The sequence below is a fragment of the Linepithema humile genome, chromosome 5, assembly GCF_040581485.1.
Source record: "Linepithema humile isolate Giens D197 chromosome 5, Lhum_UNIL_v1.0, whole genome shotgun sequence".
NCBI lineage: Eukaryota > Metazoa > Arthropoda > Insecta > Hymenoptera > Formicidae > Linepithema > Linepithema humile.
The window spans coordinates 25,868,242-25,881,729 of NC_090132.1; the positions used below are offsets into that span (position 1 = coordinate 25,868,242).

Consider the following 13,488-nt stretch of genomic DNA (forward strand, 5'->3'; position numbering starts at 1 on the left):
CATTTATCTGTTTTAGTTAATTTTTTACACCTAGAAAATTTTAGCTATTATTGCAAGATCATTTTTTTGAGTGAAAGTCTGTAGTTAAATAGAATGCGTTTAAACATTTTTATTTTTTGTCTGTTTTTAAATATAGTCACAATTTTAATAATTCAAATTTTATGCCAATGTCCTTGCTCACAAATAATTATGATAGCTTCTCCAGCTCTATACTGTTGTTCGAATGTATATAATATCTACTTTAAGATGTTCATATTGTAAAAGGATTTAAATAAGTTACTTGAGAAACATCTAGCAGCCATATACATATATATATATATAGACAAATTTTTTTATTATTTAAGCAATCCAGTTAATCTGATTATTTAAGAAAAACCAAGAATTCTCGATATCAATTTACAATTATGTTACTATACAAATTAATTGTATTTTTTATTAAACAATGTAACATTTTTATATTTTTTAGTGTGCAACATAAAATTATCCTGACTTTTGGTCATACTGTTTCATTTTAAGTGTGAATTTTAAAGCTCCCTTTCCCCGAAAAAAAAACCTGTGTGCGCCACTGCGTGTACTAATGCGAGGTAAGAAATATACAGGGTGTCTCAGAATGACGGAACAACGTGTAAAGATAGAGCACGGTAAACTGAACAGAAAAATCCTTTACTTAAAGTCCTTTTTGCAATTTTCACAATAATATATAATAATAATAATAATTATATATATATATATATATATATATATATATGTATATATTTTTTTTACCTTTTTGTTTTTTAAAGATAAGTTTTTAATAGCTAAAAATATTACAAATTAAAATTAAAAAAAACTTTTGCGAAATAAAATATCCGAAAGTTAATCCCGACAGTTCATTAAAAGCGCGATTTATTAAGCTGTAATTACTTATAAAAACTAATACAATTACTAATTACAATTTTTATTTATAGAATATTTTTATTTATAGAAATATTTTTATTTATAGAAAATACATATAATAGATTACAAAAAAGTAACAATTGTCAAATATAATTTAGAATTAAGAACATCTTTATTGGATTTTCAAAATTGTTAGGTAATAATTTTGCTTTTTTTTTTATCGATGCTGATGACGTCAAAAATTTGAGCGTTTCGCGAACTTACGATGCCCGAAAGGAAATGTGAGATGGGCTAGGACAAACACTCAAGAATTTGACTGAGTGACTCGTTTATTCCGTGACTGAGATGCAGAGAGAACTTAGGCGCAATCGAGACCAGTCGATTTTCATTCGAAGCGATTTCGTTAGAGAGGAGCATACAATATACCGATGAGAGTTGGTATTATGATAGTGCACGAGGTAAATAAACAGGTATAAACGAATATAAGAACGGTAGCAAACACATCTTCTGGCGGTCGCTTCGTAGAAAAAAAGTACGTTAAACTTTGGCTCGAGATAATTTTCATGAATAATTAATTAAACAATTTTTGTCTTAACAAAAATCTAATTTTATATTTTTGTGTATTTGGCTATCTCTTTTTGTATCACTTGTATAACTTCTTGTTTCACTTTTTGTATCATTTCTTGTCTTATGTATTCTCTTTCTTTTATCTTAGTTCTTCGCAGCATTAAAGTTTTTATAATTGTTCCCAGTTTCTTCGCTTTCCTTTTGTTCTTTACCCACTTTTTCCATTTCTTTATATCATCCAAACGTTCAAAATATTTGAGGAATTTTATAATAGAATACAGATCTAGTACTGTTTTTTGTATGGGCGTACCAGTGACAGCCCATCGTTTACTCGCCATGAGTTCATAAGTTGCTTCAGTTGTTCTATTTTTGTAATTTCTTATTGTATGTGCTTTATCTAATATTACTCTTTTCCAGTTAATCTGCAAAAAAATTTTAACTTACGATAAAACTAAAAATTCAGAGCACATTTGTCTATATATATATATATATATATATATCGATATATATATATATATATCAATAAAAAGTTTCTATCAGTTTAGTTAATAACATTTTCGAGTTTCCACATACCTTATACAATGTATTACTTGCATCACTTTGTTTTCTTTTGTGTTCTTGTAACAATATACCGTATGTTGTGATGACTACATTGTTTTTTGCCAAGTATTCAGGATTGCGTTCTCTTTTATAGCCGTGATATACCGCAATGGACAGCGAATTACTTACGCATTTACTTTCCACTTTGTTTTTCCAATGAGACAATGAAGACTTAGGACAGACTATCAAAGTCCCACCTCTGAAATCTGCAAAATGTAATCAAATATAATTGTTTCAATAGATTATTTTAGATATATATTTATATTGCAATTTAAATAATTCGGAAGTTTAGAAGAAAAAACAAATATTGAAAAATGAAGATTTATTTACTTAGGTCTTATAAAATTAACTAGATACGTAAAGGTTCACGCTTACTATTCGATTCAGCACTGTCTTCATCAGAATCAGCAAGAGTAGTTATGATTAAAAATATCATACTTAATGTCTTGCCTGAACCTTTTCCATCGGCTGCAATTCAAAAAAATTGAAAAAAAATGTTTTCAATAATATCTATATGATTGATACAAATATTAAATTACTATTGTTAAACATTTACCTAGAATGCCACCGAATGGTTTTTTCTGTTCCCTTCGCAGAAGCCACTGTAAAGCGTGCCGTTGATTCGGCCACGGGCATACTTTCAACTTTTCCTGCGCTGAAACCACCGCTTCTTTATATTTTGATGGAATCGATTTATATAAATTTTGCTCTGCCTTGTACAGATTCTCTATGTCAGATGTAAGTTTCATCAGTATGCTCAAACATTCATTTCTGAAATCAGAGTATTCATCTTTCATGCACAATGGTTTTCTTTCTTCTAAATTTCTTGCTTTGTCCATTTCTTCTTCATCGGAACATTTAAACAATCCAGATTGCTGACGGTATTAGTAAAAAAATGATTGCTGACGAAGAATTAATATGATGTTAGAATAAGAAATGAGATAAAAATATGAAATAAAAAAAAAATAATTATACGAAAGTAGGAAACATTGCATCACTATACTAAATGAATACATACTGATCCATGTTACAGTATAACAGAGCTGCCCAATCAGTCCATCGTGATCTATCGATTGATCGCGACGTATTTTTGATAGATTTTTATACTTCGACTTTTACTTTGCTAACTTCTAATTATTTTCTATAAAATTCTATAAAATTTATACTTGTAAAATATTTATATTTGTTGAAATCACATCTTAATTTTTTATTTTTTCTTTCGGATACATGGGTAAATCGTAAGGTTGCTTTATTAAATAAAGCTTTATTAAATATGATAAAAAAATAAAAGTAGTTTGCATATATAAAAAGGTTGAGCAGCACTGTTCTAGAACCTTCCTTTTCTAAGATGGCGGCGACTAGATTTACGGTTTCGCGAATTTTCTCTAACAAATAACCATTCTACAATGCATTGCTAATGTCCCGTCGCCAGTCGTGAACGGGGCATTTGCGACGCATTGTAGAATGGCTCTAATTCTCCGGCGATTTCCGTTCACTCTGCTCAACACTTCTAATTTGTCACTCCGAATGGCCTTACTAGTTTTACTCTTCTTCGTTTTCCTTTCTTTTTGTAGCTCGCTTTCGTTAATTAGGACAGAAGATCGCGGAGGAGGATACATCCAATACGTTAGTTTTTATACGTGGAAATCATTTTCGTATAACTATATCACCGGAATTAGATTTCGACAAAACAATGGCAATTTTATTACCGTAATACTTACTTTTTTTCTTTCATATTCTCCACGTTATCCTCGCTGTCATTGTTACTTTTGATAGAATTTTCAACGACACTCTCCCCATTATCATCAGAAATAACAAGCTTTTTCATTCGTTTTCCCAAATTACGCTCAATACTTTCGCCCATTGTTGACTATTTTCAAAATATATAAAAATTTATGTAAGCGTTATTAAAGTTTAACAATTTATTATATAAAATAACTAAAAAAAGATATCAAATAATAGTGTAACTGTTTTCGCTCACGGTAGATGTTCCTCACTGTTCTCGCTGAGACTGCACTGGCTGAACTGAAAGCTCAATGCAGTGCTTTGTTGTGCAGACCTTGGCTGCGTTCGGGGAGCGCGCTATCAGCGCTAAAGCGTCATTCTATTTTTATCGTTTATTAAACATAAAACAAGGATAGAATGACACAATAGCGCTGATAGCGCGCTCCCCGAACGCAGCCTTTGACATGACGCACCAATGCAAGATAAAAAATATACAGAATGTATCAAAATGACGGAACAATGTGTACGGATAGAGCATGGTAAACTGAACAGAAAAGTTTTTTATCTAAAGTACTTTTTGCAATTATCGCAATAATATATTATATATATATATATATATATATATATATATATATATATGGTATATATATATATATATATGTACATGTACATACATTTATAGAATATACTGAGAATATCATGTGCTATTTGGGTTGTCACATTCCATGCTAATGAATGAAATAATTACGATGTCAAAATAATAATGCTGCTGGATTACAGTTTTCGTGCTATGACATTGTAAATACTTCCAACGATAATTATTAAGTCATTTTTTATCTTAAATTATTATCATCCTAATACCGATGCAATTACGCATGTTGCCTCTACTTGGAGCGATTATTTCCTTGACATCTTAAGAATTTTCCTCTTTGCAATCTTCTTATCGAAGAACACGGATGTTTCTATCAGAGAAATTCCCAGTTTTCATTTGCAGACTTCAGCTTTTGAATTAGTTTTCAAACATTGTGGATTTCATTCAGGGAAATAAAATACGATAATTCCTGAAACGGCTGGAATATATAGAAAAGACGTTGAAAAGTAGCAGATCTTCAATGTGATAAGAAATAAACGTTAAAGTAATTTTAAAATGTTATTACAAACTGTATCTTAATCGCAAGACATTGCTGTTTAATAATATGAATAATTTATTAAAATTTATTAATAAATTTTTACTATTATCTGATATTTCTGAAAAATTAGGACATAGATAACAAATTAATTTTGCAGCACCTATTATATAACTTTGAAAATTCCAAACGGAACGTTTTTGATGAATGAGTTTTCGATTATGATTCTATTTTTGTTTTTGTAAATAACATTTGCAGAAAAATTGACGTATTCCGATAAAATAATGAATGACATAAAAAGTAAAGTAACCTGCGTTTACTGCAAACCGTGTAAATTATATGTAAAAATGATACCTTTCAATAATAAAATGACTCTCTTATGATGAATTTATATGATTTATATAATGATTTGTTTATGATGAATGCATCATGTTTTACATAGACATTTCTCGGACAAACATAATTTTAAAATTTAAACTGATATATTTCACCGACAATTAAATGTATTACATTCAGAGACTTTTACAGAAGTTATAATAAAAAATTCACACTATATAAAGTAAAAAAAATAATAATAATATATAAAAGATACATAAAAATGCATAATCAAAATACATAAATGTCAAATACATAAATGTCAAAATACATAAAAAGTTATATAAAAATTAAATATATCAAACTAAATTATAGAATAAATTGTCGGTATTTTTTTCTTTACAGAAAAGTCGACGATTATTTCATTTACTCGTTTCAATTAATAAAATTAAGAATATAGTTTATAAATTTAAAACATAGTACATAATAAAATTTATAATTATAATTAATAAATTAAAAAATGTAACTTTGTTTTCTATAAAACGTAGATTTATAATAATATTCAAAATTTTATACACATAAAACAAATAATTATACGTCTGAACTATGTACACTACTTTTTTTATATATATTTTTTAATAAACAAAAATCGTTAAAACTAAGACTACTATTATTGCTGGTTGTGATGTTACTTGGACGCCGTTACCATCATTTCCCATTGTCAATTTCCGGATAAATCTATATAAACAATAAGTATACATAATAACTAATGTAACGTAAAATTAATCATACATAATAATATTAACAATAATATCAATAAGACTTACGGAGATTTTTTTATTCAATTTATATAGCTTGCCAAATGATGTTCATTCTTAATAGTCATTAAAATTAGTTCTAGTAGCAACGAATATGTATTAGTGAGAAATATTACATTCTACTTCAAAACTTTACTTTTGGGACAGTATTTCCATAGCCAACTCTGAAATGTATGCTTTTTTTAACTGTTCCTTAAAATGCGAGTAATCCTCTAAACTTTCAGCTAAATAAAATGCTTTCATTACAATTTTAATGAGTTAAAATATAAAATATATTTTGATGATCCGTGCAAACTTTGGAATTTTTGTTTAACACTTAAAATTTCTACATGCATTTTTTATTTGTTAAAGCTAAGGTGGACATTTCGTTAACAATATATAACAGTTTTTCAATGGTATGCACAGTCCGTTTGAAGTGATAAAACGCATTTTGACGAACCAACTGTGTTATGTGTTTCCTTAATTTGTATTTTTCAATTTGTCCGAATGTGTCATTTTTATATGAGAAATCAGCCTGTGGTGAATACTAAGAACAAAATTCTTGTGACAAATATTACACTCCGCTACAAAATCATCTTTTTTTGTCCAATATTTATATGACCAACTGCGAAGGATATGATTCTTTCGTTGTTTCTCAGAATGCGAATTCAAGTGATTTTCTGTAGATTCAGATGTAGATCGAACATTTGCATTGCAGATAATACATTGTGAATATAATTTGTTTGAATACTTAAAATACATCCATGGCAATTTTATTAGTTTCTTTTCTTCTTCGTATTTCCAAATTTTTCTATGATGTCTTGCAAAATGCATTCGGAAATTATTAATGGTTATATAACAATATTTTTTTTTGCAAAACGTGCACTGCGCTTTAAAATCCGGCAGTTTAACAAAATATTTCCACAGATGCTTCTTAGTTACAATTTTTAGTGACTTTGACGATGTGTTCGTTTGAAGTGATGAAACACGTTCTGACGAATCAACTGTGTCACGTGATTCTTGCGTATTTTTCAATTTGTCCCAATGTTTCACTTTTATATGAATATCCAAGTAATCATGAACCTGAAGAGATATATTTTTATTACAAATATTACACTCCGCTACAAAATCATCTTTTTTTGTCGAATATTTATATGGCCAACTGCTAAGGATATGATTCTTTCGTTGTTTTTCAGAATGTGAACTCAAATGATTTTCTACAGATTCGGATGTAGACAGAACATTTGCGTCACAAATAATACACTGTAAATGTGATTTGTTTAAATACTTAAAATACATCCATGGCAATTTCATTAGTTTTCTTTCTTGTTCGTATATCAAAGTTTTTTTATGATACTTTTCCATATGATTACGGAAATTTATAGTGCTTATATAATTATATTTGTTCTTACAAAACATGCACTGCGCTTTAAAATCCGGAAGTTTAACAAAATATTTCCACAGATGTTTCTTAGTTACAATTTTTAGTGACTTTGACGATGTGTTTGTTTGAAGTGATGAAACGCATTGTGATGAACCAACTGCGTCATGTGTTTCTTGCGTATTTTTTAATTTGTCCCAATGTTTCACTTTTATATGAATAACCAAGTAATCATAAACTTGAAGAGATATATTCTTATTACAAATATTACACTCCGCTACAAAATCATCTCTCTTTGTCAAATATTTCCATGGCCAACTGCGAAATGTATGATTTTCCCGTTGTTTTTCAGTATGTGTACTCAAGTGATTTTCTACATATTCGAACGTAGACAGAACATGTGTATCACAGATAACGCATTGTAAACAAGATTTGTTTAAATATTTGAAAAACATCCATGGCCCTTTTATTATTGTTTTCTCTTCTTCGTATTTCCAAATTTTTATATGATTTATTGCCATATGTGGTTTTAAGTATTCATCTCTTAAATATATATATTTATTTTCGCAAAATTTGCACTGTGCTTCAAAATCCGATAGTTTCACATAATATTCCCACACATGTTTTTTATATGCATTATTTAGTGATGTAGACATTATGTCCGTTTGAAATGACTAGACGCGTACAACTGATACGATGAACTAACACGAACTGATACAAGAACCTTTCTGTGGATGAGTGTAGTAGAGAACGAAGGAAGACGCCACTTCCACCTTCCACTTGAATGTAAATATTAATTCGTCGGTCAAATCTAACTAACAACGATCAAAATACGCAGTAACATTTCATACCATGTATGAATAGTAATAACATTTCAGCCAAATAGACGTTACACCGCGTATCTTTTACACGAATATTTTGTAAGAAATAGTGCACATATAATATATATTATTTTTCTGTATTAAATAAAATTACTTTTATATTATGGCTATAGCAAAGAAATCGATATTACTATATGAAAGAAACGCGTATTTTTTAAATTATACAGCATTAAGTGCAATTAATGTACGGATCGCAGAAATAAATAGATATGATTGACTCAATAGATATCGCATAGAAAGCTATTATGTGTATGCATTTCGCCACCTGATTTATTTTCAGATATGGCATTGTCGTCGACTTTCTTTACAATAACGTTTTGTTTTGTTGGTATAAATTTCGTATTACATCATTTAATTTATATTTTTACAATAATAACAGTTTTTAATGTTTTTTAATTCGCTTTAATTTAATCTTAAATACTCGTTTTAAAATAAAGATTATTTAATATTTTAATATTTTATTTTGTTTGAATATTTTTGTTAAAACGCACTTTGACAGTTATTCGTCTTTGTGGAAAAATAATTTCGGCATTTTTTAATAATAGAAAATATATTGAGTGGAGACAAAAGATATGATAAGTTTCATGGTAGAGAAATAAACTAAGTGATTTTATTAAACTAGACACACTAGCGCTCATTATACGCGCAATTAATTTTTTTAGTTACAAAAAATTATTTATTATAACTATGTTTAATAAGAATAATATTTTATCACCATTATTTATATGTTATTATATCATTAAATTCGCAATTTGTAGTACTTTTTACCACAAGTCCTGTTATTCACGTGCAAAAATATATTAAAATTACTTAAACTTGTTATTAGGTTATTACATAAATGTATAGTCTAAAATAATATGAAAATTAATAATCGGATCGAATTTCAAGTGAGCATTTATATTAAAGTAACAGAGTTACGTCTTTTACTTCAAAAAAGATTTAAACAAAATATTCAAAAATGTATCGAGGAAGACACTTTAAATATTTTCTGTAAAAACAATGACAGCAAACCGTATAAATCATATGTAAAAATTAATGTTTAAGCAAAATGATTAATATCGCGGAAGAAAGGAAGAATGAAAATCTTATATGCTTTTTATAGATAAAATATTGATAAACGCTGCAATTAATTTCATCAACAAGCTTATCTATTCCACTATTATCTACAAGTAATAATATACGAAATAATTTCTGTAATACATCTCATAATAGTGAACTTGTATAATGTAAAGTACATTGTGACGTTTTATGCTAATGAATGAAACAATCACGATCACAAAATGATAATGCTGCTTGATTACAATTTTCGTGATATAACATTGTAAATACTTCCGACAATAATTATTAAGTCACTTTTTATCCTAAATTATTATCATTTCAATACCGATGCAATTACACATGTTGTCACTACTCGAAGCGATTATCTCCTTGACATCTTCAGAATTTTCCGCTTTGCAATCTTCTTAGCGAAAAACACGGACGTTTCTATCAAAAAATTTTCCAATTTTTATTTGCAGATTTCAGCTTTTGAATTAGTTTTCAAACATTGTGGATTCCATTCAGGGAAATAAAATACGATAATTCCTGAAACGGCTGGAATATATAAAAAAAACGTTAAAAAGTAAACGAATCTCCAACGTGATGAGAAAGTAACATTAATGTAATTTTAAAATGTTATTACGAGCTGCATCTTAACCGAAAACTTTGCTGTTTAATACTATAAATAATTTATTAAAGTTAATCAATAAATTTTTATTATTATTTGATATTTCAGAAAAATTGGGACAAATGTAACAAATTAATTAAGCAGCACTTATCTTTGAAAATTCCGAACGAAACGTTTTTGATAAATGAGTTTCCGATTATGATTCTATTTGTGAATTTGTGTGAATAACATTGACAGAAAAATTGACGCATTTTGATAAAATAATGAAAGAAATAAGAACAAAAACAACCTGCATTTACTGCAAACCGTACAAATTATATATAAAAATGATACTTTTAAATAATAAAATGACACTCTCTTATGATGTATTTATTTAATTTATATGGCGATTTATATTTATGATGAATTCATCATGTATAACATAAACATTTTTTGAACAAACATAATTATAAAATTTAAACTAATATATTTCACCGACAATTAAATGTATTACATTCGGAAACTATTACAGAAGTTATAATAATAAATTGGCACGAGTGTACAAAAAATAATGAAAATATATTAAAAAATTTCAACATGCGTCAAAATTCACAACTTATATAAAACTTTATTATTTGAATTTATACTGTATATTGCCGGTATTTTTCTCTTTACAGAAATTTCGATGATAATTTTATTAAATTGTTTCAATTAATAAATTAAAAAATATAGTTTATAAATTTAAAACATAGTAAAATTTATAATTATAGTTAATAAATTAAAATCGTTAAAATTTAAACTGCCAATATTGCTGGTTGTGATGTAACTTGGATGCCGTTACCATCATTTTCCATTGTCAACTTCCAAATTAATCTGTATAAACAATAATTATACATAATGATTAATGTAATGTAAAATTAATTTTACATAATAATATTAACAATAATATCAATAAAATTTACGAACATTTTTTCATTTAATGTAGTTAACTTGCCACATGATAGTCATCCTTAATATAGTCATTTAAATTAGTTCTAGTAATAACGAATATGTATCAGTGACAAATATTACCTTCTATTTCAAAACATCACTTTCGGTACAGTATTTCCATAGCCAACTCTGAAATGTATGCTTTTTAAACTGTTCCTTAAAATGCGAGTGATCTTCTAAACTCTCAGGTAAGTAAAATGTTTTCATTGAAACTTTAATGAGTTAAAATATATAAAATATATCTTGATGATCTGTGTAAACTTCGGTATTTTTGATCCACACAAAAAATTTTTACATGCATTTTTTTATTTGTTAAACCTAAGGTGGAAATTTTGTAAACAATATATAACAATTTTTCAATGGTATAGACAGTCCGTTTGAAGTGATGAGACGCATTCTGACAAACCAACTGTGTTATGTATTTCTTTAATTTGTATTATTCAATTTGTCCGAATGTGTCATTTTTATATGAGAAATCAGCCTGTGGTGAATTCCAAGAGCAAAATTCTTGTGACAAATATTACACTCCGCTACAAAATCATCTTTTTTTGTCCAATATTTATATGACCAACTGCGAAGGATATGATTCTTTCGTTGTTTCTCAGAATGCGAATTCAAGTGATTTTCTATAGATTCAGATGTAGATCGAACATTTGCATTGCAGATAATACATTGTGAATATAATTTGTTTGAATACTTAAAATACATCCATGGCAATTTTATTAGTTTCTTTTCTTCTTCGTATTTCCAAATTTTTCTATGATGTCTTGCAAAATGCATATGGAAAGATTTAACGGTTATATAATAATATTTTTTTTCACAAAACATGCACTGCGCTTTAAAATGCGGCAGTTTTACAAAATATTTCCACACATGCTTTTTATTTACAACAGTTAGTGACTTAGACGTTGTGTCCGTTTGAAGTGATGAAACGCATTGTGATGAACGAACTGTGTCATGTGTTTCTTGCGTATTTTTCAATTTGTCCCAATGTTTCACTTTTATATGAACATCCAGGTAAGTATGAACATAAAGAGATACATTCTTATTACAAATATTACACTCCACTACAAAATCATCTCTCTTTGTCGAATATTTATATGGCCAACCGCAAAGGATATAATTCTTTCGTTGTTCTTCAGAATGTGAACTCAAATGCTTTTCTACAGATTCGGATGTACACAGAACATTTGCGTCACAAATAATACACTGTGAACGTGATTCGTTTAAATACTTGAAATACATCCATGGAAATTTTATTAGTTTTCTTTCTTGTTCGTATTTAAAAATTTTTTTATGATATTTTCTCATATGATGATAGAAATTTCCATTGTCTATATAATAATATATGTTTTCACAAAACATGCACTGCGCTTTAAAATCCGGCAGTTTAACAAAATATTTCCACAGATGCTTCTTAGTTACAATTTTTAGTGACTTCGACGATGTGTTCGTTTGAAGTGATAAAACGCATTCTGATGAACCAACTGTGTCATGTGTTTCTTGCGTATTTTTCAATTTGTCCCAATGTTTCACTTTTATATGAACATCCAGGTAAGTAGGAACATAAAGAGATACATTCTTATTACAAATATTACACTCCACTACAAAATCATCTCTCTTTGTCGAATATTTCCATGGCCAACTGCGAAATGTATGATTTTCCCGTTGTTTTTCAGAATGTGAACTCAAGTGATTTTCTACATATTCGAACGTAGACAGAACATGTGCATCACAGATAACGCATTGTGAACAAGATTTGTTTAAATATTTGAAAAACATCCATGGCCCTTTTATTACTGTTTTCTCTTCTTCGTATTTCCAAATTTTTATATGATGCAATGCCATATGTCTTTTTAAGTTTTGATCTCCTAAATATATATATTTATTTTCGCAAAACTTGCACTGTGCTTCGAAATCCGATAGTTTCACATAATATTCCCACACGTGTTTTTTATTTGCAATATTTAGTGATGTAGACATTATGTCCGTTTGAAATGACTAAGACGCGTATAACTGAATACGATAAACTAACACGAACTGATACAAGAACCTTTCTGTCGATGAGTATAGTAGAGGAAGAAGACGCATAATTATTTTCCACTTGAATGTAAATATTAATTTGTCGGTCAATTCTAGCTAAGAACGATCAAAACACGCAGTAACATCTCATGCCGAGTATGTATACACGGAGAAAACTTTATATCAAAAATTACTATATACGGCATTAATTAACAGCGGACCATGAAGCCGCAAACCGAAAATTTTGTACTATGTTTCACATGTGAAAGACACAGTAATAATTTTTATAATTTTTTTATGATCCGCGGCTACTGCCGTAGTAATAATAGTTTTTGATATAAAATTTTCTCCGTGCAGTAACATTTCAGCGAAACAGGCGTTATAGCGCGTATCCTTTACACGAATATTTGGTAAGAAATAATGCACATATAATATATTATTTCTGTGTATTAAATAGAATTACTTTCAAATTACAACTGTATCAGAGAAATGGATATGACTATATATAGACAAATGCGTATTTTTTAAAATTATTTATACACCATTAAGTGCAATAGATGTA

The 13,488-nt window shown here is 28.2% G+C and overlaps 1 protein-coding gene and 1 long non-coding RNA gene across 5 annotated transcripts; both read right to left on the reverse strand.

Annotated features, from left to right (window-relative positions):
• Nucleotides 1-951: 951 nt before the first annotated feature.
• On the reverse strand, nt 952-4,121 carry LOC105668233 (transcription termination factor 2-like). 2 transcript variants are annotated; one of them, XM_012360480.2, is made up of 6 exons: nt 4,025-4,121; nt 3,765-3,913; nt 2,600-2,814; nt 2,419-2,511; nt 2,017-2,249; nt 952-1,865 (listed from the first exon to the last, which is right to left on the reverse strand). In XM_012360480.2, the coding sequence occupies exons 2-6, from the start codon at nt 3,905-3,907 to the stop codon at nt 1,485-1,487; spliced, it is 1,065 nt and encodes a 354-aa protein (XP_012215903.2). In that variant the 5' UTR covers nt 3,908-3,913; nt 4,025-4,121; the 3' UTR covers nt 952-1,484. The 2 variants fall into 2 exon arrangements, with proteins under 2 accessions (XP_012215903.2, XP_012215912.2); XM_012360489.2 differs by having other exon boundaries at nt 4,012-4,086.
• Nucleotides 4,122-4,400: 279 nt separating this feature from the next.
• On the reverse strand, nt 4,401-13,166 carry LOC105668249 (uncharacterized). Of its 3 annotated transcripts, XR_010890261.1 has the most exons (4): nt 10,986-13,166; nt 6,468-10,787; nt 6,038-6,192; nt 4,401-5,948 (listed from the first exon to the last, which is right to left on the reverse strand). It is a non-coding gene; the product is annotated as an uncharacterized lncRNA (long non-coding RNA). The 3 variants fall into 3 exon arrangements; XR_010890260.1 differs by having other exon boundaries at nt 6,038-10,787; nt 10,881-13,166; XR_010890258.1 differs by having other exon boundaries at nt 4,402-5,948; nt 6,038-10,787.
• Nucleotides 13,167-13,488: the final 322 nt, after the last annotated feature.